This window comes from Penicillium verrucosum (genome assembly GCF_028828655.1).
Source record: "Penicillium verrucosum strain IBT 35672 chromosome Unknown utg000001l_segment0_segment0, whole genome shotgun sequence".
In the NCBI taxonomy this organism is placed as follows: Eukaryota; Fungi; Ascomycota; class Eurotiomycetes; order Eurotiales; family Aspergillaceae; genus Penicillium; species Penicillium verrucosum.
The window spans coordinates 7,892,097-7,917,524 of record NW_026643210.1 but is presented as its reverse complement, the minus strand read 5'-3'; the positions used below and the strand labels follow the sequence as shown (position 1 = coordinate 7,917,524).

General features: G+C 48.4%; 11 protein-coding genes across 11 annotated transcripts; 5 read left to right on the top strand and 6 right to left on the bottom strand.

Moving 5' to 3' along the window:
• Positions 1 to 735: 735 nt before the first annotated feature.
• On the top strand, positions 736 to 3,022 carry catA (catalase catA; the record flags this gene model as incomplete). The annotated part of the gene is made up of 3 exons (XM_057215620.1): positions 736 to 933; positions 989 to 1,414; positions 1,469 to 3,022. 3 exons carry the CDS (start codon positions 736 to 738, stop codon positions 3,020 to 3,022), a joined length of 2,178 nt encoding a protein of 725 aa, XP_057077503.1.
• Positions 3,023 to 3,735: 713 nt separating this feature from the next.
• On the top strand, positions 3,736 to 5,320 carry N7516_002899 (putative di-, tri-valent inorganic cation transporter; the record flags this gene model as incomplete). Its single annotated transcript, XM_057215619.1, has 9 exons — positions 3,736 to 3,781; positions 3,889 to 3,938; positions 3,999 to 4,043; positions 4,096 to 4,243; positions 4,306 to 4,386; positions 4,434 to 4,537; positions 4,594 to 4,861; positions 4,915 to 4,994; positions 5,048 to 5,320. 9 exons carry the CDS (start codon positions 3,736 to 3,738, stop codon positions 5,318 to 5,320), a joined length of 1,095 nt encoding a protein of 364 aa, XP_057077502.1.
• Positions 5,321 to 6,775: 1,455 nt separating this feature from the next.
• Positions 6,776 to 7,231, top strand: N7516_002898 (uncharacterized protein; the record flags this gene model as incomplete). The annotated part of the gene is made up of 1 exon (XM_057215618.1): positions 6,776 to 7,231. The coding sequence occupies one exon, from the start codon at positions 6,776 to 6,778 to the stop codon at positions 7,229 to 7,231; it is 456 nt and encodes a 151-aa protein (XP_057077501.1).
• Positions 7,232 to 9,851: 2,620 nt separating this feature from the next.
• Positions 9,852 to 11,830, top strand: N7516_002897 (putative glutamyl-tRNA(Gln) amidotransferase subunit A; the record flags this gene model as incomplete). Its single annotated transcript, XM_057215617.1, has 7 exons — positions 9,852 to 10,127; positions 10,180 to 10,278; positions 10,340 to 10,413; positions 10,463 to 10,562; positions 10,616 to 11,037; positions 11,094 to 11,217; positions 11,282 to 11,830. 7 exons carry the CDS (start codon positions 9,852 to 9,854, stop codon positions 11,828 to 11,830), a joined length of 1,644 nt encoding a protein of 547 aa, XP_057077500.1.
• A 57-nt stretch (positions 11,831 to 11,887) lies between these two features.
• Positions 11,888 to 12,839, bottom strand: tpcM (methyltransferase tpcM; the record flags this gene model as incomplete). The annotated part of the gene is made up of 2 exons (XM_057215616.1): positions 11,888 to 12,119; positions 12,181 to 12,839. 2 exons carry the CDS (start codon positions 12,837 to 12,839, stop codon positions 11,888 to 11,890), a joined length of 891 nt encoding a protein of 296 aa, XP_057077499.1.
• Positions 12,840 to 13,498: 659 nt separating this feature from the next.
• Positions 13,499 to 14,221, bottom strand: N7516_002895 (GNAT family N-acetyltransferase; the record flags this gene model as incomplete). The annotated part of the gene is made up of 1 exon (XM_057215615.1): positions 13,499 to 14,221. The coding sequence occupies one exon, from the start codon at positions 14,219 to 14,221 to the stop codon at positions 13,499 to 13,501; it is 723 nt and encodes a 240-aa protein (XP_057077498.1).
• Positions 14,222 to 14,530: 309 nt separating this feature from the next.
• N7516_002894 (uncharacterized protein) lies at positions 14,531 to 15,980 on the bottom strand (the record flags this gene model as incomplete). The annotated part of the gene is made up of 3 exons (XM_057215614.1): positions 14,531 to 14,826; positions 14,884 to 15,755; positions 15,811 to 15,980. The coding sequence occupies 3 exons, from the start codon at positions 15,978 to 15,980 to the stop codon at positions 14,531 to 14,533; spliced, it is 1,338 nt and encodes a 445-aa protein (XP_057077497.1).
• Positions 15,981 to 16,639: 659 nt separating this feature from the next.
• Positions 16,640 to 17,122, bottom strand: N7516_002893 (uncharacterized protein; the record flags this gene model as incomplete). The annotated part of the gene is made up of 1 exon (XM_057215613.1): positions 16,640 to 17,122. One exon carries the CDS (start codon positions 17,120 to 17,122, stop codon positions 16,640 to 16,642), a length of 483 nt encoding a protein of 160 aa, XP_057077496.1.
• A 1,026-nt stretch (positions 17,123 to 18,148) lies between these two features.
• N7516_002892 (uncharacterized protein) lies at positions 18,149 to 19,171 on the top strand (the record flags this gene model as incomplete). Its single annotated transcript, XM_057215612.1, has 2 exons — positions 18,149 to 18,455; positions 18,564 to 19,171. 2 exons carry the CDS (start codon positions 18,149 to 18,151, stop codon positions 19,169 to 19,171), a joined length of 915 nt encoding a protein of 304 aa, XP_057077495.1.
• Positions 19,172 to 19,641: 470 nt separating this feature from the next.
• chsB (chitin synthase class II) lies at positions 19,642 to 23,334 on the bottom strand (the record flags this gene model as incomplete). Its single annotated transcript, XM_057215611.1, has 4 exons — positions 19,642 to 20,575; positions 20,629 to 20,795; positions 20,851 to 22,747; positions 23,114 to 23,334. 4 exons carry the CDS (start codon positions 23,332 to 23,334, stop codon positions 19,642 to 19,644), a joined length of 3,219 nt encoding a protein of 1,072 aa, XP_057077494.1.
• A 761-nt stretch (positions 23,335 to 24,095) lies between these two features.
• On the bottom strand, positions 24,096 to 25,099 carry N7516_002890 (DUF1774 domain-containing protein; the record flags this gene model as incomplete). The annotated part of the gene is made up of 3 exons (XM_057215610.1): positions 24,096 to 24,295; positions 24,357 to 24,796; positions 24,879 to 25,099. 3 exons carry the CDS (start codon positions 25,097 to 25,099, stop codon positions 24,096 to 24,098), a joined length of 861 nt encoding a protein of 286 aa, XP_057077493.1.
• Between the last annotated feature and the right edge of the window lie 329 nt (positions 25,100 to 25,428).

Genomic DNA, 25,428 nt, shown 5'->3' with positions numbered 1-25,428 from the left:
TTAGTTCCTCTATAGATATATAGAGATATATATACCTCTCTCTCGCGTGTTAGCTCGGACATGATTTCCACTGATATCAGGTGACGTCACACTTCAAGTTCAGGATAATCCGCTTGGCCACGACGTCCAATAAATAGGAAGCTCGAATCCAGGCATAAGTTCACGTCATCGGCCATCTGAAATCGGTATGATTCATCATATCAATGTCAAAGCCTTGTATTCCAAGGTTGCCAGTGGACTCCCCATGATCGACCACCCCCAGACAAACACAGGCAAAAGCTACCGAGCTATAGCTCGCTTTAGGTGGATTGCAGGAAACTGCCCCGCGAATGAAAACACAGGAATTTGCAATGTTTCTTGTCTGCCTTGCTCTATTACAGGTTTTCTTGTCGGCATTGGTGAGGTGCCCGGTGGTAGGGTATAGGTGGTAGGTCATACTATGATCATTCTTGCAATGAGGTTATTCCACCCTGGCTGGATCCCATAGGTTGGATAATCGACTATGGGCTTTGTAATTGTATGATTTTATTTCGTTGGATGCGACCTCGCAGCTGGAGGGATTACATTACATCATTGACGTTGCACCTGTACAGGAATCAGGTTGGTTGTTATATATAAGTATAGGAAATTCAGGCCGACACACACTTCACCTACTGTTTCTTTTTTTTTTTTTGGTTCCCTCTCTGGTATCATTGATATCAACTATACACACACATACACACACATACACACACTATGGCAGCAAATCCAAACTCCAAGGCTGCAGACGGCAAGTACGCCGATCTACAAAAGGACACCGTCGATGTCCACAATAAGCAACACATGACAACCGATAATGGTGTCAAAATCTCCAATCCAGATCAATGGCTCCGCGTCGTAGATGAAAAGAAGATAGGGCCTTCACTCCTGGAGGACCAAATCGCCCGCGAGAAGGTAAACTCATACATACACCGATATATATCCGAGCAAACAAACTAACCAAGAACAGATCATGCGCTTCGATCATGAACGCATCCCAGAGCGAGTAGTGCACGCACGTGGAACAGGCGCCTTCGGTAAATTTAAACTACACGAGAGCGCAGCGGACGTAACAACTGCTGGAATCTTGACCGACACCAGCCGGGAGACGCCGCTATTCCTGCGGTTCTCGACTGTGCAGGGTAGTAAGGGCAGTGCGGATACGGTGCGCGATGTGCGCGGGTTCGCCATCAAGATGTATACGGCGGAGGGCAATTGGGATATTGTCGGCAACAATATTCCTGTTTTCTTCATTCAGGACGCGATCAAGTTCCCCGATGTTATTCATTCTGTTAAGCCCGAGCCGCATAATGAGGTGCCGCAGGGTCAGACGGCGCATAATAATTTTTGGGATTTCCAGTATATGCATTCGGAGGTTACGCACATGAATCAGTGGGTTAGTATTTCTATTTCCTGTTTGGGGTGTGGTTGCTGACGCCGTTCGTGGTAGATCATGTCTGATAGGGCTATTCCGCGGTCGTTCCGGATGATGCAGGGATTCGGCGTGAATACCTATTCCTTGATTAACAAGGCCGGCAAGCGTCATTTCGTCAAATTCCACTTCACCCCAGAGCTGGGCGTACACTCGCTCGTCTGGGATGAGGCGCTGAAGATCGGCGGCCAGGATCCCGACTTCCACCGGAAAGACTTAATGGAAGCGATCGAGGGAGGACACTTCCCACGATGGAAGTTCGGTCTGCAGCTCATCCCCGAAGAAAAGGCCGACAACTTCGAGTTCGACCCTCTTGACGCCACGAAGGTCTGGCCCGAGGAATTAGTTCCCATCCGTTACATCGGCGAGATCGAACTTAACCGCAACGTCGACGAGTTTTTCCCTCAAACCGAGCAGGTCGCATTCTGCACGAGCCACATCGTTCCGGGGATCGACTTCTCTGATGATCCCTTGCTTCAAGGCCGCAACTTCTCATACTTTGACACGCAGATCTCGCGACTCGGACCGAACTGGGAGGAACTGCCTATCAACCGGCCAGTATGTCCATACATGAGTCTAGTCAACCGCGACGGTCAGGGCAGACACCGCATCACAAAGGGCAAGGTGAACTACTGGCCGAATCGGTTCGATGCCAATCCGCCTGCGACAGCAGAGCAGGGTGGCTTCGTCACCTACCCGCAGAAGCAGCAGGGAGCAAAGAAGCGCGCCCTGTCAGAGAAGTTCAAGGAGCACTTCAACCAAGCACAGGTATTCTACAATTCGCTCTCAGCGATTGAAAAGCTGCACGTGGCGAAGGCATTCTCCTTTGAGCTAGACCACTGCGACGACCCGGTCGTCTACAAGCGCATGACAGAACGTCTATCAGCAATCGATCTAGACCTAGCCAAGACGGTCGCGAAGAACGTCGGCGGCGACACACCGGTCAAATCACCAAGGGAAAACAAGGGCACGAAAGCCAAGGGTCTGAGCCAACTTGAATTCATGCCGGAGAAACCCATCATCACGACGCGTCGGATCGCCATCCTGCTTGCCGATGACTTCGACTTCAACCAGTATATCTCGATGAAAGAAGTGCTTAGCGAACGCGGGGCATCTGTCTTCACGATCGGCTCGCAGCGCCAGGGTGTGACTGCCGAGTCTGGACAGAAGGTTATCCCCGATCACTTCTATTCTGGGATGCGGTCGACGCTGTTCGATGCGGTCTATGTGCCTGGCGGAAAACATATCCAGACGCTGTTGAAGAATGGAGTTTTCAAGCACTGGATCTCTGAGGCTTTCGCTCATCTTAAGGCTATTGCTGGTGCCAATGAGGCTGTGCCGTTTATTGAGAGACAGATTGGGCTTTCTGAGGTTGAGGTTGCGCAGAGTGGTTCTCCGCTCAAGGAGTCGTATGGTGTTATTACGGGTTATGGTGATGCGGTTTCATTGTTGAAGGTTGGTACGGTCGGGCCTGATTCGAAGGGTCTGGCTGAGCAGTTTATTTGGCATATTTCTCGACATCGTAACTGGGCGCGTGAGCTGGATGGACTTTCTGACCAGGTTGCTGCTTGATTTGGTGTTTGTAAGTTGTGTGAAACGAAATTGGATGTGACCATGAAAATTGTATGAAAATTGTATGAAGATTGTTTATTTTTTTAAAAATGAGAGTTGTATCATTCCATCTAAGAGTCAATCCATTTTGTAAGACTCATTATGGATTCAAGGTTGTAGTTGAATCCCACATTCAGATGTTGTGATATTGTGATACACTGTGTACTCTGTAGGCAAGTCTGCATTCCTCATCTGATCTGCAAAATACACAAACTTAATCCACAAGCTCTTGTAGGGCTGGGGGAAACTATGTTCCTGGAAAATTCCAGGCTATCAGTGTCCTCTGGAAGGGGGCCCATGTATGTAGCTCTAACCCCTATAGTACTTGGGCCTAACCCTAACCCTTCCTATACAACATACCCCAACCGTCATTAACAATGATATAACTACCACATTATAGAGACATTGAAGTAGTTAAGTCCAATAAATCACCTAAACTCTCCATAATCCTCAAGATCCCACATACCATGTCCTTCACATGCCTTACCGGAGCCACCGGCCACATAGAGTTACACGGCAGGAATAACGCACCAGCCATTGCTTTTTGAACCAGAGTGGAAGGCAGAAGTATTCACTATCTCGCAGCGAAAAAAGTCCCTTTCGTGAATGGCAAGCTACGATCCTGGACTTTTGTTCCGTTTCAATTCTTCTATTGTTATTGGATCTCCGCAGTCATGGTTCTTCATCTATCACGCTCAACACGGCTGAGCGTTGTGATTGGTATATCGACTTGTTTCTTTCTGGCTGAGATTTCGGGTCGGTTGCCCTTTCTTAGTTGTGATGGTAGTGGTTTTGGTATGGAATTGATGTGCTGATGCCGGGGGTAGTCGGCTTCTATACACACTCTATTTCTCTGATTGCGGATGCTTTCCACTATGTAAGCGTTTTCGAGTGTGGAGTTGGGGATTTTGTTGGCTAATATATATATACATTGCAGCTGAATGATTTAGTTGGTTTTATTATAGCCCTTGTTGCATTGAAGGTACTGTGTGGTTTGGACTTTGGATGCGTGGTGATGCTGATGTGAAGTATAGAAATCTGAGCGCAGTGAGTCGCCTAAGGAGCTTACTTTTGGTTGGCAACGGGCTCAGCTGCTCGGTGCCTTTTTCAATGGTGTTCTTCTGTTAGGACTGGGTATTAGTATATTTTTGCAGTCCATTGAGCGATTTATTGCTATACAAAGTCGGTGCCATTGCCCAGACTGGATGTTGATCTTGTCTGGCCATGACTGACGGTGCATCTAGATGTTCATAACCCCAAGCTGATGTTCATCATTGGGTGTATCGGATTGGGTCTCAATGTTATTAGTGCAGTCTTCCTCCACGGTACGGTTAATGGGGTCGTTGTTAAGTATCACGCTAACAGTGCCCAGAACATGGACATGGACATGGACACAGTCATGACCATAGCCCATCACCCACGATTGAGACACCGGTTCTTCACCTTGGCGAAGAATGCCATGATTCCAGCACCAAAGTACGCTGCAACAATTCGAAGAATCCAATTAATGGAGAGCAACTGACACAGCTTAGCACCACGATCACAAGCATCTTCATTTCGAAAAACATCACTGCGAAGACTCAGGCGGCCATAGCCATGGTCACGGCGGTCACGACCACGGTGATCTGGGTATGATGGGAGTGATGATCCACGTCATCGGCGATGCAATCAATAACCTGGGCGTAATGGCCGCGGGTTTGATTATCTGGCTCGCCGCACCCCATGCCGGCCGATACTATGCCGATCCAGGTGTGAGCATGTTCATTGCCATCCTCATTATTCTATCGTCTTTCCCTCTGAGTAAGTCTTTCAACATAAGAGGGTTAAGAGAAAGAAAGCTGACACAAATTCAGTGCGCCGGGCCGGGATGATCCTGCTAGAGAGTGTGCCTACGGGGGTTGACATGTGCGATGTTCAACACGACCTTGAGAAGGTAAGTTCCTCCACCTCCACCATTCCACTATTTCTCTTCCTAACAATCACCAGATCAAGGGCGTCAACTCAGTCCACGAACTCCACATCTGGCGTCTCAACCAACAAAAAACCCTCGCCTCAGTGCACGTTGTCGTGTCTGAGGACTCGGTCGAGGACTTTATGAAGACAGCACGCGTGATCAATGAGTGTTTCCACGCCTATGGAATCCACTCAGTTACACTGCAGCCCGAGCTATCGGAGGAAGTTGATGAGATGTTGCATGAATCTCGTCGGTGCCAGGTTATCTGCGGGACGGTGTGTGAACAGTTCACTTGTTGTGGATAGAATGAGAATATGTCCATGGTGTCAAAATAGCCACTTCCTTTCATCAACCAGCCAAGTGGTCGAGCAGTAAACTCGGTCATCGCATCTTCCTTGGTCTAGTGGTGATGATTTCCGCTTGTCATTAACACCGATAAGCGCGGGAGACCGGGGTTCGATTCCCCGAGGGAGAGATTTCTTTTTTTATTCATTTTGCGTTTTTATAAAATTATTGAGTTGATATTAATTTATTTGAAATTATTCCATACGGAGTAGTACTATAAGATACTATGAAGTAATTACCGTTTTTTATTAAGTAGGGATATAAACTACTATAACAAGGGGTTGGTTCCCCCTGAGCGCTCAGTAGGGCTCCCAAAATTAGACATCTGCCAAGAATTCATGTGCAGAAAATATTGATGCCTTGTAGATCTGGCCTAATAAGGCGAAATTTAGGCAGGTGCCAAGCACCCAACACCAGGTCCCGTCCAACGCTCCACTATAAAATGGTAGGCTGAGTCAGGCGTCGATGAAAGGTTTCGTGGACTTTTATATGGAGAACACTACCAGTGATACTTCCGCACAGACCGTCAGAACTGGCTACGGCTATCTAAACGACCCACTTCGATAGCCTCGTCAATAATAGCGGCATAGAGGTACACAAGATCAGCGTTATCAACGGGACGGGATATATCTTGGCTAAAATCTCGGATGCGCGGGAGCTGCAGGGGCTTGGCCTTAGGCATACTATGCATACTAGTGTAGCAAAGACTAGGGAACTAATGGTGGCTCTGCTTCTACTCCCAAGCATCCGGGATAGGAAGTCAATATCGATTCGTACTGCGGCCCGTTACTTCTGATCACCTGCTTTATGCGCTTGTTTCATGAACTTCCACTGACGAGGCTATAGAGCTGTACCTTCTCTACAGCTGTCAACCAGGTATAGGGTTTGCATTGGTTGCGGGTGGCTGGTTCACTTGGCCAATCTTAGTGTGGGGGTGTGGGGGCCACACCACACGTCATATCCAGAGTATGGGGCCAAAGTATGGAAGTACTAACGACTACTATGTAGGACAACTCGACCCAACAGTACTCGTTTACTCCTATTTGATGTTGAAGGTTGACCGTGCATAAAGTCAAAGCTGATCTACAGTAATTTAGAACCTTGGCTTCGAAATGTTGGTCCACTTACCACGGCCTGGAGCACTGTAGCAAGGGTAACCTTCCTATCCAGATTTCGACCTCGACCTTGGCCCTAGGGACACGAGGTACAGCCTCGCAGCATCTGTATTGTTACGTAAATATCCTAGTACAAGACTGTCTCGGTGCGAACAACTAAGGTATATAAGCTCCTATCCCTCTTGAATTCTTCAATTTTAACATCTATCAAACCAGAAGCAATTTCACTTATCTCGCCTTCTCTCCTACTAGACAAAATACGACAAAATGTATATTGTGTCTCTCCTTGCCCTTTCCGCCATGGCGACCACTGCCATAGCCGGCGAGAATAACATCAAGTTCGTCTTCGCAAACTCGGCCTCCCTCGGCCTGAAAGGCTCCGGTAGCAGTTACTCCGGTGGCTTTACCCTCTTCGACAACGATGACAATATCCTCTTCGAGAGCGAAGACGATCTCGCTACCTGCGCACGCAGTACCAACCATATCGAGATAACTTCGGACTGCTGGGAGGGAATTTGGGACTTCAGTTGCGGGTCCTCCACTGGCGGCATGCCCGGAGCATGCAGCGCATACGCCCCTGATACCACAGAGACAAAGGGCGAGGCAAAGGACGAATTTACACCTAGCATCTGGGGCAGCGGCCAGGAGGGCGAGTGTAGTGGCACCATTACTACTCACAGTGATGGTGAGTGCACGAAGGATAGCCTTGTGACGATTCTGCGAACCTACCAAGGAAAGTATACCCATGACAAATAGGAGCCTGTATGTTATTGCAGGCAACCTAATACATGACTGGTTCAATTTCTGGAACATAAATTGTCGTCAGGTTCTCCCTGTCTATCTATTTATTTCCTGTGTTGTGTTACTGTGTATGGAGGGTTAGTGAGACAAGTGCCCATCTACTTACCTTCCGCGCCTTTGATGTAAATACAGCCCAGTGACATACATCCAAGCTATTACCATATATGACCCTATTCATATACAAACCAGACTGAAATAGGTGCTATCAAGCTAGCTGGTATTACTGTAAGGTAGACTTCCACAAAACCCAACCGGTCCCGGACTCAACCTGGGCTGGGTTGGATTCTGAGTCTATAGATCTACGCGGAGTAGCACTGCGGCCTTCTTCTATACGAGAAATTAGACTGCGACATCGCCCGTCCACGGGCATGCCCACTATGCCCACTGTTGCATAAAGTCACTCAAAATGGACATATAACTCGCTGACTTAACACAATAAATAACTGTTATTTACAGCTGTTTTAGCAACTCTATGTAAAATTGCGTTTTTAATCTACAATATCTATAAATTTAGGAGAAGGACACTGACGACGAGGATGCCGTGTTTGCGGTAACTCGTGAGAAATACACGGGGGGCGCGGAGGTAGAGGATGGATCAGAATGGACTGGTTCGCGAGAGGACAGGAAGAACCACGAGAAAAAGCAGTCAAGTGTGGTGGTTTGTAAGGGGGCTTGGGGATGGGGGTAGGGTGATAATGGATGATGTTGTCCAGATCGATAGAGACCATGGTTTGCACAATAGACGGAGAGAATGAAGCGGAAGCGGTTGGAGCAAATAAAAGGGGGTGGGGTGCTGTGATCTAAAAATTTGGTTCTTTCGCTCTCACGGAGATTCCAAAGGATCTTGTATATTGAGATGACTAGAAGGAAGCTAGCAACACAAGTTCAGCATTTCTTTGCGTAGGAGGGAATCAAAAGTCTCTTTATACGCGCCTCCCTCAACTTCCACTCTCTATCCGGGGCGGGTTGAAAGATTGGCCCAAGTGCTGCCCATCGGCGGAGAGATGTGATACACTAACATTCAGAGCAAGAATGACCAAGCGGTTAAATGGTACGGCGCTATAGCATACGGCATTTTTCTAATTGGAAAATATATAGTATCGCATCATCAGGTTTGACCCGACCTGTCCGGCTATGTATCATCAGTCTTGCTGCGCCTTGTTGAAAGTGGGCCAGAGTCAAACGATCGCCCTTGGAGAATAGTAGGGCGCGGCTGAAGGCGTCCATTCAAGTGAGCGGCTAATACCATTATGGTGTTTTAGGTTCTATTGCGGAGTTTGCTGTACGAGGCAAAAGGCTCCGCAAATAAGTAAGACACCCGGTCATTCCGCGCCACGGCTTCAATATAAGGGATCGGCGATTATACACCAGCCAATAGGACACGAGTACGCCGATTAGACAGCGAACGAAAAGGTGAGAGTCGGATAACGTCGTATCGTAGGCGCATTTATGCGCAAAGATGAGAGTTAATCCAGTCTCCTAGCCAATAGTTGGGCACTATTGATGCCCATAATAGAGAGGAGCCGGCTAGCACGCACGTATCCAGAGGGCAAATCCTCTCTAGCAAAGATTGCGGACCGGCAACTGTAGCTGAGAACAAAAAATCCTTAGGGCGATGGACCAGTAGACAGCGCCGCTGGCGCTCCAGCTTTAGCGGGTGGAGGAGAAGGGGCACTGCTCCGTGTGTGAGGCAACTAGCTGAAACAGGGCGTCTAGTGCCGTGTGATCCGGAAATACGGTATCATTTTACGGCGGCGAGGTCGCTGGGCCCGGCCGGGCGAGAGGGAAGTGTAGCAGACGAGAGCGAGGACGTCGAGCGACGCACCGAGTTATATACTCGCGTCGGTGGAGGGAGGCCCACCCCATTCGGGGAAGGCGCGGGCCGCTACGGAGTAGACTTTCCTTGGACGTGCTAAGCCTAAAGAAGGTAGGACCAAACCGCTTCTGGACAGGCTAAACCCGAACAGGGCACCTGGGCGCCAACGCCAAACCCGATCGGCACAAATGGTTTTTGTACTCCGGATATTATGTCTATTGCTTTGAAATCCAACCTTCACGATATTTACCTTAGAGCCTCGCAACCTGCAAGGCTATTCTCCATCAAATATTCAGACATACTAAGGCATCAATATTACTAATATTAGTTTCCGACCTCGGGACCTCGGGACCCCTGGCCGGGATATATACCTTCGGAGACCTGTATATTTAGATGCCCTATTGGGGGATGGAACTATGATGCGCAGATATAGCTATGAACATACAATGATCAAGATATAACTAACTAGTCTTTTCCCCTTTAATGAGAAGCCAGGACGGAATTATTCCGCATCCTACCGCATCCATCAAGATATCCCGCAGATAAGAGCCCTCCGATCTACCATGCGGGGATGTATCGTTAGGAAAGGTCATCGTCGAACGAGTTCCGATTCCGATTCCGAGATAGACATGTCACACAGATTGTGTGCGGGGAAATGCGTAGGATAAAGTGCCTTGTGCCTTGTATTTATCTTTCTTCTCTCCTCTATCCACCACCGGTATACCACCCCCCCATATTCAATTTAAATTATCACTCAACATGGCCCGTAACTGGGAGAGCCAAGCCCAAAAGGGCAAAGACATCTTAAACAATTCCATTCCGAAACAATGGCTTCTCCCTGTCGATAGGTTGCCGCCAGTCTCGCAGAAGAGTGTGGTTGATTTCCCCAAGAAAAGCGGGTTGTTGAATGAGCGCGAGCTCATTATTACTGAGATGTCGGCCACCGTACTGGTGGCGGAAATGGGCAATGGAAAACTGAGTGCGGAAGAAGTGGTGATTGCGTTCTTGAAGAGGGCCGTGCTGGGCCACCAACTGGTGAGATTAGAAGACTCGGATTTTGTAGTTACAGCGTTAACATTCTTGTTAGCTCAATTTTGCAACAGAGTTCATGGCGGACGAGGCAATCACTCGCGCCAAAAAACATGACGAGTACTACAGACGCACAGGGAAACTGGTCGGGCCTCTGGTAAGCTCATATATACATGCTCAAAGTTTATACTGGCAAGGTTCTAATGAAACAACCACAGCATGGCATACCAATCAGTGTAAAAGAGCACATATCTATGAAAAACAGAACATGCAACACGGGATACGTAGCTTGGTGAGGAGAAATCCACCTCGACAAACCAAACATTACTGACCAGTAACAGGGTTGATAAAGTCAGCACGGAAGATGCCCTTCTCCTCCAACTCCTATCCAAAGCCGGCGCCATCTTCCATGTCCGGACTAACCAGCCCCAGTCATTAATGGTATGTCCATAAATTCTACATCACCGGTGTATCTCATAACTAACGCCATCTAGCACCTATGCTGCAGCAACAACATCACCGGCACAACATTGAACCCACTCAACCGCACTCTAAGTCCAGGTGGGTCCTCTGGCGGTGAAGGTGCATCAATGGGCTTTCGGTGCGCGCCAATAGGGATTGGAACTGATATCGGCGGATCAATTCGCTGCCCCGCAGCGTTTTGCGGTGTGTACGGCTTCCGTCCTTCCTCACTGCGGAACCCTGTAACGGGACTCAAAGTGGTTGCTTCCGGCCAGGAGACTATCCGCGGCGTGGTGGGTCCGTTGGCTAGTGACTCGATTGAGGATCTAGAGCTGTTCCAGAAAGCTGTATTGGAGCAGGAGCCTTGGGATATTGAGACGTCGCTGATGCCTGTGCCATGGAAGACGGTTGCTCCGACACGGGATATGACCGTGGCTATTATGTGGGATGATGGGTGTGTCATGATCCAGACATATGTTTGTTTGTCAGTGTGCTAATCCATTCCCTTAGCTGCGTCCGCCCCCATCCGCCTATCACTCGCGCTTTGAGACTTGCCAAGGAGAAGCTGATAGCGGCAGGTGTTAAAGTCGTAGACTGGGAGCCGTATAAGCACCAGTATGGTTGGGAAGTTATTGTGAGTGCTGAATCTGCGTTGAATCTGCGTTGGTCATAGACACTAGAACGCTAACTTGGCCCAGGCCGCTCTATACTACCCTGATGCTGCCAGCAAGCAACGCGAGATTATTGCCCAATCTGGAGAGCCATCACGCCCACTAACCGATTGGGCCCTCTCCTACACTCGAAGCACGCCTCTTTCTCACCCCGAGGCATGGGCCCTACAGGAGAAGCGCGATATCTACAGAGACGAGTACCAGGCCCTTCTTAAGCGTCGTGGCGTAGATTTTATTCTCTCCCCGACGTATCCCGCTGCCGCGGCAGTGATGGGCGAGTCGCAGTATTGGAATTACACTTCTATTTGGAACTTAGTAGACCTGCCTTCTGCAGTGTTCCCATCTGGAATCACCGTGGATCCAAAGATAGACGTGTTGACGGAGCAGGATAAGAAGTATGTTCCCCGGGACGAGGTTGATGAGAGGGAGTGGCGTAAGTACGAAGATCCGGGGAGGTATGAGGGCGCATCAGTGGGACTGCAGATCGCTGGCAGACGGTTCAAGGACGAAGAGACTCTAGCAGCGGCGAAGGTTGTCGAGGAGATTGTTAGGGAGAAGAAGCACTTGAAGGGTTGACATGTGAATGGAGATAAATTGCTTAGATTAGTTTTATTTTTAACACATATTCACTCCTCAGCTATGTCCTCTCTTCGTAGCAAAGACCATAGCAACTGGCGTGGCAGTCTTCACTTTCTTCCCCTCAAAAGCCCTCTCCATGTCATCCCAAAGCGGATTAATGTCCGACTCGGATACACTCGGCGTCGTCCAGGTAGATGCATAGCCTTTAAACCAGTCACAGTCCTGCTCATCCATCCAGTCTGCATCGTCCTCCTCCCAAACCGTCTCCTCCCCATCCCTGACCTGACTCTTACCAATTCGATCATTAATCCTAAAGGCCCCAATACTCCCCCCGAGCGTTAACATACAACCGCTTCACCCCTTCCCAATCCTCCACCGGGAATCCTAGAGCCTCAGTCCCAGAGTTCAAGATCCTCAACGCATGATCAAGCAGCGGGTCATGAACCTCACCCGCATAAAACGTACAAATAGCCGCCCATGCCTTCTGAGCACTCTCATTCCCAACAATGCGCGGATAATTATAATGCGTAATGACAAGCGTCCCACCGACACATAACTCCCGTGCAAACTCCGCAATCGCAATTTCCGGCCTCGTCCAGTGAATACATTCACACGCCATGATCAGATCGACTGAACCGGATTCCACAGAGCTCCTTTCGGCACTTTCCCGCAGGAACCGGAACTTGGATTCGGGTAGTTGAGATTCCTCGACGAGGACTCTGCGAGCGAGTGCGGTGTATCCCTCGTTTGGGTCTGAGACAATCACATTGTGGAAACGGGGCGCAAGACTCGATGAGACGATTCCGCAGCCGGCGCCGATGTCTTGGGCGAGGGACCAGGTTGAGTGGGGCTTTTGGGAGTGGTAGGCGAAGACTTTTTCAAAAAAGGAGGCTGGGTAGATTGGGCGGAAGGTGAGGTAGTCGGCCCAGTTTACGCCTTGGTTGGGGTTGAAGCCATATTCTCTAGTGGATGTGGTTTCGTTGAGTGACATTGTTGATGTGGACATTTGGGAAATGGGTTGAATGATCAGGAGGTAATGATTTAACTCGAATAGATGATGTACTGGGTGGTAATTGGGGGGGTATTTATACATTGCCAATGTTACCATTCCTTTATTTGTCATTGCAGGGCTGTACACAAGTATAGGAATGAGGGAACGAGGGAGTGTGTTGTCTCTCAGCAAAACAGCAGACCCGCTAAAGGATTGGGGATTGATGAACCGCACTGCGTCTATTCGTTAAACTTTGACAATGTGCATATCTTCCAATCATAGAGGTTCTAATGGAGAGGTTCGATAGGATCTCTTGGAGATCTCGGAGAACATCGGCCAGGTCGATCTCGGATCTCGGGTTTCATTTTTTTTGTAGGTCTTGTCACATCAAGGACTATCGGACCATCACATAGCTATTTGACATAGTCTGTATGGATATTACCCTTATATTACATATAATGCAGCTATACTCGAGTTCCTTAACTCCAACTCCCTCGAGCTTCTGCTAAATGGTGGGGCAGGTGGAGTGGTGGAGCTACTCCTGTCGGTGATCTCCAATAGCGCGTTAATGATCTCCAAAGGATAAAGGGTTTTGGTGAACATGAAAACGAAATAAAGATAGCTGTTTTATTTTTCTATATGGATGACTGCCCAGGTACAACCATCTAAATAAATCACTTTCCAGACTCAGCTCTCAAATCCTGCAGTGACCTAATCTGACCACCATCCTCCCCAAAGTTCCCAGGATCCAGCCATTTATCCATGGAAGCCTTTAGTGAAGCATCCCACTCATCCCTTAAAATGGAAAACCAAGCTGTATCCCTATTCCTCCCCTTAATAATCAGGTGCTGCCGAAAGATCCCCTCAAACGAGAATCCCAAGCGCAGAGCCGCCCGCCGCGAAGGTTCATTCAGCGAATTGCATTTCCACTCCAATCTCCTATACCCAAGATCGTGGAAAGCATGTTGAGCGAGGAGATAGATAGCCTCGGTCGCGCCCGTTGTGCGCTGGAGCGCAGACGAGTACATCACATGCCCGATTTCGATGCCCAGGTGGTCGGGAGTCATACGCATCAGAGAGATATAACCAATTGCTTTTCCGGAAGTGGGGATATTGTTGCGCTGGTCGATGATTGCGTAAAAAAATGGATCTGTTGAAGTGGATTTCGTTGCAATGCTGGTTTTGAAGGCTTCGGCGTCTGAGTACGGCCCGTCCGGCATGTAGTCCCATAAAGCTTCTCTGGGTGATTCAAGCCCACCGGTTAGGGCGAAAAGGTCGTCGACATGGTTTGGGGAGAGTTTCTCGAGGAGAATTGTTCGCCCTGGGATTGTTTGGCTTGTTGGTAGTAGAGCGGGAGTGAAGGAGACTAGTGGGCCTTTTGGGCGTGGTGATGCCATTTTTGAGGTTTCTTGTTCGAGGTACTGCTAGTTGGGAATTGAGATGGAGATGAGATTGTATATAGTATTCTTTTTTATTTTATTATCTGGATGCCATCAGATAGTGACTGTGTGACTCACATCAATGTGATTTGTTGCAAATCCCGAGACCCGACGAATTCAGAGGATATGATAGGTTGGTTCTCCGAACTATATATCTTGTATGATATTCTACTAAAAAGATAGAAAGATAGCAGGGATTATTTGACAATGTAAACGAAAGGAAGCACATATTAGCTCAATAGCAGGTATAAACAGCCCCTTTTCCTTTTAAAATAAACCAGTTTTGCCCCTCTTTTTGTATAGCAAATACCACAGAAAGATCAGCTGGAACGCACCAAAACACATGACTATTCCACTAAACAATTGAATGCCTAGGTAGTTCAAATCCGCACTACCATCAGCGCCAATTGAAGCGAGCGCACCTGCTATTGGCGGCCCCACAAGAGTCGCAAAGCTACTCAAGCTCTGCGCCATTCCAAGCCAAGTCCCGAGACTCTTGGGATCGGGACAGACGTGAGTGAAAACGCTCGGCGGGAGAGGAATCAAGGCCCCGGAGATACCACCTGTGATTTGTGTCAAAATCAGAGCACCGATGACCCAGGCAAAGGAACTTCACTTACCATAGAAGGCTGCAAAAAGGATAAACCGCACCAGACTATCTGCACTGATCCAACAAATACACAAAACGCCCGAGAGCACACCACAGACGATCCAAGCAATCATCGACCCGTAGTAATGAGCAAATAAAGTCAAGACAACACGGCCAACGACCGAAGAAGCCTGGGAAATCATCAAGACATTCGATGCCATTGCGCTCGACGTGCCCAATTTCGTCTGCGCGTAAGTGGGAATGTAATAGAAAGGCGTGATATAGCCAAGATAAAGGAAAAAGTTCCCAATAGCAAAGCTCCAAAATGGCAGGTCCTTGAAAGCACGCAAATCAATCAAGCTCCTACGTTGGGTGGCTTTAACCCTCACTGAATGTCTCTCTGGCCACAAAAGCATAAGAGCAGCCGCGATGAACAGCGCCAGCATCACGAACGCCACAAGGCGAACGGTCCAGGGGAACCCCACTTTTGGTAAAATCTGGTTGAACATGGTAGTGTAGATAATGCCTCCGACAGGTGCACCGCTACTCGAAACACCTAGCGCAACAGCCCTTCTTGTTGTGAAAGAGCGGCTGACCAATGCAATGGCGGGGACATAGAGCAGTCCGAATCCGAGGCCCACGCAGACTCCCTGACTTAGGAATATGGCGTAGTACTCGTGTGCAAGACTGAGCATCATCATGCCGGTTACACCTAGAATACTTCCTATCATAATCATGGTCTGGTTGTAGCCGAGGTCGAAGAGTGGGCCGGATAGTAGGCCGCCAACGATCAGGAGCCAGGATTGGACTGTTCCAATCCAGGCGATATCAGATGATGTTGATGATGGTATATAGGTGAGTGCATAGAAGCTTTGGAATGTTCCAAATGAGAGATTTAGGCCCCTGGAAGTATATTAGTTTTGATATTCAATTGTAACTCGGAGGGATATTGACAGACCAGACATTGAAGAATATAAAGAAAGCGCCAAGCACTTGGAGACATCCATGTACTTTACCTTTTACAGCAAATGTAGAGGGTGTCTCGGATAGCTCTTCATCTTCTGTGATATGTGCTAAATCTGTGGTCTCGGAATCAACGGGCGCTGTCTTGCCCTCTTCTGAGAACATGTTTAATAGCCTCGAATAAAATCAAAGATATTGTCAAGACTGTAACCAGAATTCCAAGAAATCAATAAAATGTTAGGACCCCTCAAAGATATTAGTCAGTCAAGATATTCGCCCTGTTATGTATACGACACTGCCGTGTTTACCGGTGATGCGGGGTGAGGGTCCTCGGCGTAACAACCTACCACACATTTTGAAGTATCACTATTTATGGAGCCGGTCCTAGATCACATTTGAAATTCTCAGGCTAGGAAGTTACTAATGAGTGTTTATCATCGTGGAAATATTATGTTTAACCGGATTAAGTTGCGCCATTGAAGTGAAATTAGGCGAGATAATAGCGGAAAGGTGCCATAGTTTACCTCGGCTAGAATCTATCAACTGATATTTTGTAACATAATGAGCAATGGTCAAATCATATAATGGGCTTGCTAGATTTATACATGAAGAACATTCTGATTGGTGTAGACTTTGAAGACTTCATATTCAGTACAGTAACTAGCCATCTGCCGGAAACCCAACATCACTGTAAACAATGTCCCTTCCGGCAATGTCTTTGTTGTGGAGAAGATTTGCCAATAAGAGAGTCTGAGTTCTCAGAACATTCAAACTAAAGGAGGCATTGCGTGCCATAGTAAATTTCACTGCCGTGTCCCACGTTTTCAACCATGGAGCTCCTCGATTGTGATATCCGGTCTACCAGCCTGGCGTCGGACATAAAACCATGCACTTTTCGCCGCCTGGTGGCGCATGATTGTGTTAAACACTACGAACCGGAAGCGAGGATGCTGGGCGAAGCGGCCAGACTCATGCTTTATCAAATGTCGGACATAGTTCTTATAGCTGACAGACCTCTGACGTGGGATTGTGAACTCGGCTCCCTCGTAAGGAAATAGGGTGGGGAATGCGAGGGAGAGGAGGGGCTTGGTCCGGTTGAAGTCGTTGATCGGTGTTGATCTGAACGGAGGTAGTGCCAGGGCATTAGGAGGCGGTAGCCGCATCCAGTTCAGTACGGTCTGGAATGAAGTTTGGAACAGCTGTTGAGACCGGAGCGTCAATTTCTTCAGTATCGTCGGTCTCAGTGGAAGAATTAGGGTCAGGGTCGGTAGACTGAGCCAATATGTGATCGACAACCGAGCAATCATCTGGTAGATTCTGAATCCGGTCGGATGAGATTTTGATACCAGTATATCCTGGATGGTTCTGCTGTAGGAACTGGAGCCAAGGAATCCGAACCCTTTCTTTGGCATAAGTCTGGGTAGTAAGCACATTTAAATACTGGAGGCTTGAGGGATATAAATGGTGAGAACACCCAACTGTTTGGCTGCTATGAGTGAATTATATATTAGAATCAACACGTAGATAGTATATAACATACTATAAAATGATCGTAGGTACTATGCAAAGGGGGGAAAGGGAATGGGGTTTCTATGGAAAAAGCTGGCTATCTATAGTCGGAAGAAACAAAGCATACTACAAACAGCCAACGCAGGCAAACAGGCGTTGTGCAACATGTACACTCAATATTCCCTGTAAATAGGATAGGCAATCAAGCTTGCGCTTGTGCTACCTAACTGCCAATGAATGAATTTATCGGTGGACAAGGAGTTCAAAGCACGTTTATGTTTCAATCCGGACTCTCAATCATGTATGAATCTCCTCAACTTTGAACATAAGTGGATTATTGGATAGTTAGCAGGCTTTGTTTATCTCTGTGTGTTCTCTAGAACCGCAGGTACCACTACCCGGGGACAGGGCCTGTGGATGTAACCACTTCCTATAATGGAACTAACTGGGTTCTAAAAATTGCCCTGAATTAAATCTCCTGGCTAAGGCACTTTAGATCATTTTCTTACCCCTTTAATTTATTTGTGAGGCGCCAAAAATAAATCCATGAAACCTCAGCGCTTAACGGGTCGGACTTAGGGCATAGTGATCTGCGAGCTCCCAACCAATCCGAAGGATCAAGTAACCGCCTTAAATCTATGAGCCCAATAACATTCAAAGCTATTATTACTTTTATCCCATGAGGTACATGAGCCTCAGTTGTAAAATAAATAAAAAATACTGCTTTTAAAACTCACAGACCCTGTCAATGAAATTAAAATCCCCTTCCCCCTCCCTCAAGCTCCCTCGACTCTTTTACTCCCTCGATTAAGAACAAGGAAGAAATGATTCGCCTTAAATCAATCCTCCACATACTCATCTTCCAAGCAGTGTTCCCCAGTATAATTCAAGCCCGACAATGCTATCTCACAGACGGCGGAGCAGCAGACTCAAGCTTCCAGCCCTGCTTCCCAGACCAAGAGGACAGCCCCTGCTGCTCCCTAGATAAAAGCAACACAACCCCCAACGACATCTGTCTTTCCGGCGGAGTATGTTATATCCAAGATCCAAATTTCCGAGGCCTCCTCCGACAGGGAGCTTGCACCGATAAGACCTGGAAGAGCGGACAGTGTCCGGGACTCTGTCATACAGGTAAATTGATTATTATCTCTTTCTTTTTCGTCAAATGATAGATACAAACCCTTCTACATACTGATCCTCACCTCCTGACCGACTAATTCTAACAAACCATCTAAACAGCCTCGGACGCAACCCTCTACGTAATCCCGTGCCCCGCACAAGGCCGCGGCTTCTGGTGCTGCAGCGTAAACGGCACAAACTGCTGCGACGATGCCGTGCGCCTAGACATGGGCCAGATGATCAACGTCTCCGTGACATCACTCACCTCCGATGTCTCTTCTTCATCGGGATCATCCGAGTCCTCTCTCTCATCCTCGGTATCCTCCTCTTCGCCGTCGTCAAAAGCCTCATCATCGCCATCATCGCCACCATCGCCTTCGTCGACCGACGCCAGCTCCAATACTGAAAATACAACATGCACGTCTGGCTCAAGTGCCAGCGCCACATGCCCCGCCTCAAAAACAACAGTGATTAGCGCGGGCCTCGGCGCTGGATTGGGCGGGTGTCTTCTAATCGCTGTTGTTACTATGCTCGTGCAGCGGCGGATATATAAGAAGAACTTGCGACGGAAGGAGGCGATGATTGATGAGATTGCTGCTGCGAGCTCGGCGCAGCATTTGGTTTATCCTGTTCATCCGGAGAGGGGGAAGATGATGTATCCGGCGGAGTTGGGACCGCGGGATACACATATTCATGAGGTTGATGGGACTGGGCTTAATGAGAAATGAGACTGTGTATAGTAGGAGATGGGATTCCATGGCGGGATCTGTGTGGCATTTTTTTTATCGGAATATTGACGTGATATACGAATTTTGTGAATAAATCTTCAATGCTGGCGTTGGAATTGAAAGTTGCGGGCGAGTCGATGTCGAATACGTCAAGATAAAAACATTGAAAAGATCATAGATATTAAATGGGTTCCAGTAATTTTGAATCATCATCCAGTGCATTAATTCCAACCCCCAAAAGAGAGCACATAAGTACATCAATCAATACACATGTCCAGGAGTCTGGAAAGTGAGAGCAACGAGCATTAAAAGCAAAAAAAAGAGCACTATCGTGACAATATTTCCATCAAAGAAGAGAAAAAAGATTCAACGCCTGATATCTCAAAAGAAAACCCAAATCAGAGGAACTCCATGAGACCCAGGAAAGCCAAGCTTCCCGAAAAGGAAAAAAAAAAGAACATATCAGACATCTACTTGCGCCAGAACATAGCTTTTCCAACGGCTCTCCCAGCACTCCAGCGAACCTCAGCAATTTTATCTTTGAAGGAGGCACCGCCGCCATAACGCACAGGACGGGCGGAGGCGGCGCCAGACTCAGAGGTCGCAGCGGCACTCGAACCACCGAAAGAGCTGGGGGCGAAGTTTGACATATTACCGGCGTCGAACTTCGTCTTTCCTTCAACGATCATCTGAACGACGTTCAAGATGGCATAGGTAGTGGAGCCAATAGCACGAATAGCAGCCAGAACGGCGACAGACCACAAGATGATAGCGAGGTAGATGTTTGTACCACCTTGGTCAATACCGTAGACTTCGGACACGGCCATGCCGAGGATTACGTTAGCGACCATCCAGATGGAGACCATGTAAGTACGGACGGCGCGGTAGTAGTCCTCCTGCAACTGGGAGTCTGATGGCGGGGGCTCTGGGACCTCAAGGCGATCGCGGAGATTGCGGAGGGCCGCGTCGTAGCCGGAGTCAATGTCGAGTTGCTCGGAGGGCATTTCGATGACGACGGTGGAGCCATTGATGGTCTTTGCTGCACCCAGATCGGTGTTGACAACGTTGTCACCTTTCGTTCCCCAGGTTACGTCGTGGGTGTTGCAGAAGGCGTAGACTTGGAGGATGCAGATGTAGCTGGGCATGAGGAGGAAGTATTGAATCGAAGAGGTAAACATGTGCCATGGGTCCAGGTAGAGGAATGAGGTGTAGAAGTAAAGACCGACGGTTGACAGCATGGAAATCACGATGTTCATCATTAGGCCGTCCCCGACCTCCATATCATCGCCTCCGATTCCAGCACGTGCGAGTAACTCCTTGACCACCAAGTAAAGGGCGCAGAAGACCGTGTAAAACATGATAATGGCGTAAATGATAATACCAGATAGATAGAGATTTTTGGCACTAAAAAGAAATGTCAGTCAAGTCCAATGTATGATGAAGAACTGTGGACTCACCCTTGCGGCCGATTACCCAAAGAGATAATGAACTGCAAACACATAACCAGAACACAAGCATAGCGTAAAACAATGAAGATGTATTTGCCCATGTGGTGACCGAACGGATCAAGCTTCTCATCAGTCAAAGAGCCAGCAATGAAGTAGAAAGCGAGGTAGAAATTGGCCTGGATTAAGTCAGTGGACGCATTCGAAAAGAAAAAAATAGACAGCTAAACTCACAAGACCAAAGTAAGTAAAGAGCAGATTAAGGAATTGATAAAAGAACTCGATGTGAAGCAAGATCTTCCGAGCAAGAGTATGATCTGTCTGCCAGATCTGCTTGGCATTGAAAATCGAGTACACAGCCGCGAAGAAAGCACCGTTCAGCCATCTTCGACGCTGGGAGATAAACTCAGGAACCGAGTCCGGCACGTCAGTTTCTCCCACGGCGTTCTTCACAAACTTCAACACCCATCTCTCTTCTCGCTTGGCAACCAACTCCCAGCAAAGAATACGATCCTCGGCTAGGTACATGTTGGCAGTGAAGACATCTGCATCTTGACCGTGGAGTGTTTCACCCTTGAAGTATTGGTTGAGAGGCCCATGGCCATCTGCGTCGTTTTGCAGGGCAAAGAATCGATAAGCACTAAGCGCACCAGGCAACACAGTAATGTAACCGAAGACGGATTCCAGAGGCTTGTCGAGAATGTTGGACATTTTGTATTCGAAGTTCTGACTTGCCACTAGAGGGTTAAGCAGACCGAGCATGTTCTTACCCTTAGCAGCCTTGATCTCACCAGCAGCGCCGGCAACATTGGAGTCCTGATCGAATGCCTTCCACAAGTGGTAGAGCGCCATCGGCTCTGGTCGAGTTCCAACATCGAGCAAAATACAAATGTTGGGCTGAAGGGCACGACCGAAGGCATTGAAGAACCATCGGTGAGAGTTCAGCTTCTTCTTGTTATGTTCCTTCAAACAGAAGATAACCTGACACGGGACTATTCCCTTCTCGGCACCCTTGAACTTGAGATCATCATCGAGGGAGACCTGCGTAGTGTACTCGTACACGTGTGCCTGAACTTCCTTCTGGTTGACAATGTTCTTCGCAATACCTTCCTGGTAAACACCCAGGGCGGCCAACGCATTGAGCGTACGCGGGTGGACCTTCTTACGTCCATCAGCGACGATGCAAACGACAATCTTCTTCCATCCATCACGGCCCCAAGTACGCGACTTGGTTCGCGAGCAGAAGTGACTGATGTTCCGCATGACACCGTGCATGGTGCGAGTGAAACCGATCTCGTCTTCGTTGTACATGGTGATACAAATAAACAGCTCAGTCTCACGAGTGGTGGTACCAATCTGCTGGCGAAGTTTATATCCCCGTTCGCCGTAATCGTCCGGATCGGATGTGACAGCGGTATATCGCATGTGCGTGAACTCGCGCTCGTCACGGCGAGGTAGGAAACTGTGAAGAATGGTGGGAATTTTGCACTCCAAAATAAGCTCGCCGTTGACCAGCTGAACTTCCTTTTTGGCGACCTGCTTGGATCGGACACCGCGACGCCCTTGCTTGTCCGGTGCTGGGCCATAGTGAAGGTTGGGATCCAGAACGTGGGATTCGTCCTCATATTCATCATCGAGGTCGACTTTTGACATGCTATCCTTCTCGTCTCCCAACATTGTCGATTCGCTCATGAATGATCGGACGCTGCCGCGCGAAGTGTGGTGGATTGTGCGGCCGTCACCGCCGAATGGATCGTCGCTATGGGCATCACCAATATCAATGCTTGTATCTACTGTTGATTTTGGCCCAGAGAACAAAGGCGCAGGAGGCAATGGTCGACGAGGGCTACCCCCATATCTTGAGCTGGGTGTACCGGGCCGCGGGCTACCGTTCAAATCGGGGCGTTCATATCCAACACTTGACACGGAGGGTGGTCGGATGTGTGAAGGGCTCCATGGACGAATTGGAGATCCTGTGCGTGGGGGAATAGAAGGGTAGACGGAAGTGTCAGCGAGGCTTGCTGTCGGAGGCGGGATACTGGGTCCGCTGGCCAAGCTGGATGGTGGACGGGAAGGCGAAGAGATGCTGGGCACCTCGTAATAATTGTCATAACGGTGGTCGTGTCCAGTCCTAAAATTTTGCCCCCTGATGTTAGACCTTGGTCTTGGAAGACGTTCCATTTTGCCTCGAAGCTGGCAGGAAGAGGGCCAATGTGGAGGTGGAGTGGTGGATGAAACGGTAAACAATGTACTAGAGTGCCAATTGTGTAATATTCAAGGGGAAGAGGATCGACGGAACAACAGGAAGGAGTTGGCTCGAGTCCACTAGCATTACCCATTGGCGGGCAATTGCCTAAGGCACAAGCTTTCTCCTAGCCTTTGAATCACATCAATGAAGGAGTTGGACTTGGTGGTGCACATGATTCCGTCGCGAGGGAAACCATTGGAATGTGAAAACGGGCAAGGTTGTATCAGGGGGTAGTTGGGATATACGTACGGAGTGTGATCATAATCAGGGTCATAATGGGAAGGTGAAGGAGCCCTATGGCTACTAGCTAAGTCATCAGCGCCGTCGCCACTTGGCAACAAGCGCATCGTTCCTCCATTAAGTCGTGAGGCATTAGTTGGAGACTCGGGATCAGACAGATAGGAACCCGTGTCGTGGTTGAGGTATGCTGGCGGCGCGTCGCCGTAATTGGATGGCGGATGACGATTCATGGTAGAACGTGGAATGTGGGTGTCTTATTTTGAACTCACTGCCTCATAGTATGGTACCTGAGGTGGGTATCAATGAGACAACGACCAGAATCAATCCCCGTCTCTCGATAAGTCAGAGTATCTGTCTGGTTCAAGAATAGTTGAGGTTTGAGAAACGGAGGAATGCGAGCACAATATCAATATCAAAGCTCGACACACAAGCAAGATGAAGAGAAAGAGACAATAAAAGAGCAAAAAGGATCGACTAGGCAAACACGCTTATCCGTTCATATCCGTCGCTTTGCATCAACAAAGGTGGAGGTGCAGGTGGTTGTCAGGGCAACGCTGGACTCGGATCTCAGCCCGCATCAGCACGGGGGGAAAAGATATGGAAACAATAATCAAACAATTATTAAAATAGAATACTATACTCCATACAACATATATAAATTCATGTTCCGTTTCATTCCTTTTGCCAACGTCAAATTATCAAAGTATTCAACCTGTCTTCAACACATACGTCCTTTACCAGTCCCAAGTGGGTCGATACATTTTCACATCAGTGCACCACTTAAACAAGAAAACTGCGTTATTCCAGGTGGTATCACAAAAGAGTGCATAATTCCGCCAAAATAAGACTGACCTTGCAGATCTCTCCTCCATATGTTGTACTTTCACCGTGTCTCGTTCTCCAGCGCCCAGTCCGATCCTAAAAGTATGCCCCAGCGAACTAGTTAGGCTTATCACGGCAGTGGGTCCTTAATGCTGGCATGACGACACCCTCACACCCCCTCGTTAAGCAGCGGCTCTCTCTCCCGGTCCACCGACTCGGGGTGGGCAACGCGACGGAAGAGGCTGTCGCGGCCAGTGTACTTGGTCGTGGAGATGTAAAGAGAGACGACCAAGAACACGGCAAAGACAGTAAAGGCAAAGATCCACTGCAGGGCAATGATCTTGATAGCGATTTGTCTGAGGGCGATTGCTAGAAGTATATATATCAGCGAAGCACTCCAAAACAGTGATTTAAAAGAGGTAAAACTTACACAATGTCAACCAACTCAAACAATAGCCAAGGATATAATCCTCCCAGAGGACGATATCAAACAGTCCGATGACGAGGATAACCCAAATAAAGACATTAGCAACAATACGGCCAGGCAGGTTGTGGCTGTGGACAGCGACCGCGCCGTTCCAGAACAGTGCCGTCAGTGTCCAGGCATAGGGACCGGCAACGGCAGGTAGATGCACGAATGCCGGCAGACCGCGGTGGCGCCAGTAGGTGACTGTCTGGTTGATTAAGTGGGCGACGAGGATGATCTCTGCGCCCCAGAAGTGGTTGCGGGTCCAGAGGAGGATCCAAGCGGCGAGGAAAAGGTTGTTCAGAATGAAGTGGGTGGCTACATTGGCAGCTGCCGTGACAAGGACCTCATTCTTGGAGAAGAGGTGCCAGACATAGCTGAGCTGAGAGAGGAGGAGGACGATCCTGGATGGAGGTTAGGTTGTGGATATTCAAAAGCATAATCATCTCCAATATAGACACGGGTGTGCCACTTAGGCCAACGAACCAGAAAACGCCAGTCACTGTAGTGTTCTGGCTGAATGGAGTATTATGCTTATCAGCCTGCTTCCAAATCTTTTTGCCCTTCTTAGTGTCGTCGGGCGAGTGAACAGAGTGGTAGATGCCGATCACCACGACCAGAGCCCAGGTGAGGGGTACAAGGACCCGGTAGGTATTCAGCGAGTTGGCACTGTGAGTTTCGCGTCTAGCGAATGGATTGAATACCATGATGGATTATCCAAGATGAAGCTAAGTATAATAAAAAAAAGGAATCGAAAGTCTAGAAGAGGGGAGTCCAGGGTATAACCAAAAGTATTAAATGAGGAATTCCCCGCATAGGGTCATCAGACCATTATTCAATTTCAATCCAATGAGATTCAGTGAAAGTCCATGGAATTTAATTAAATCCAATCAAGTCAGACCATCGTAGGAAGAACCGGGAAGTGGGAGATGCTATGGGTGATGACATCAACGCTTTATCTGGTATACTTAGGGTTACTTCGGACTACATATGGACTTGGTTCTCTCGAAATGTGAAGAAATCATGATTAATTTTA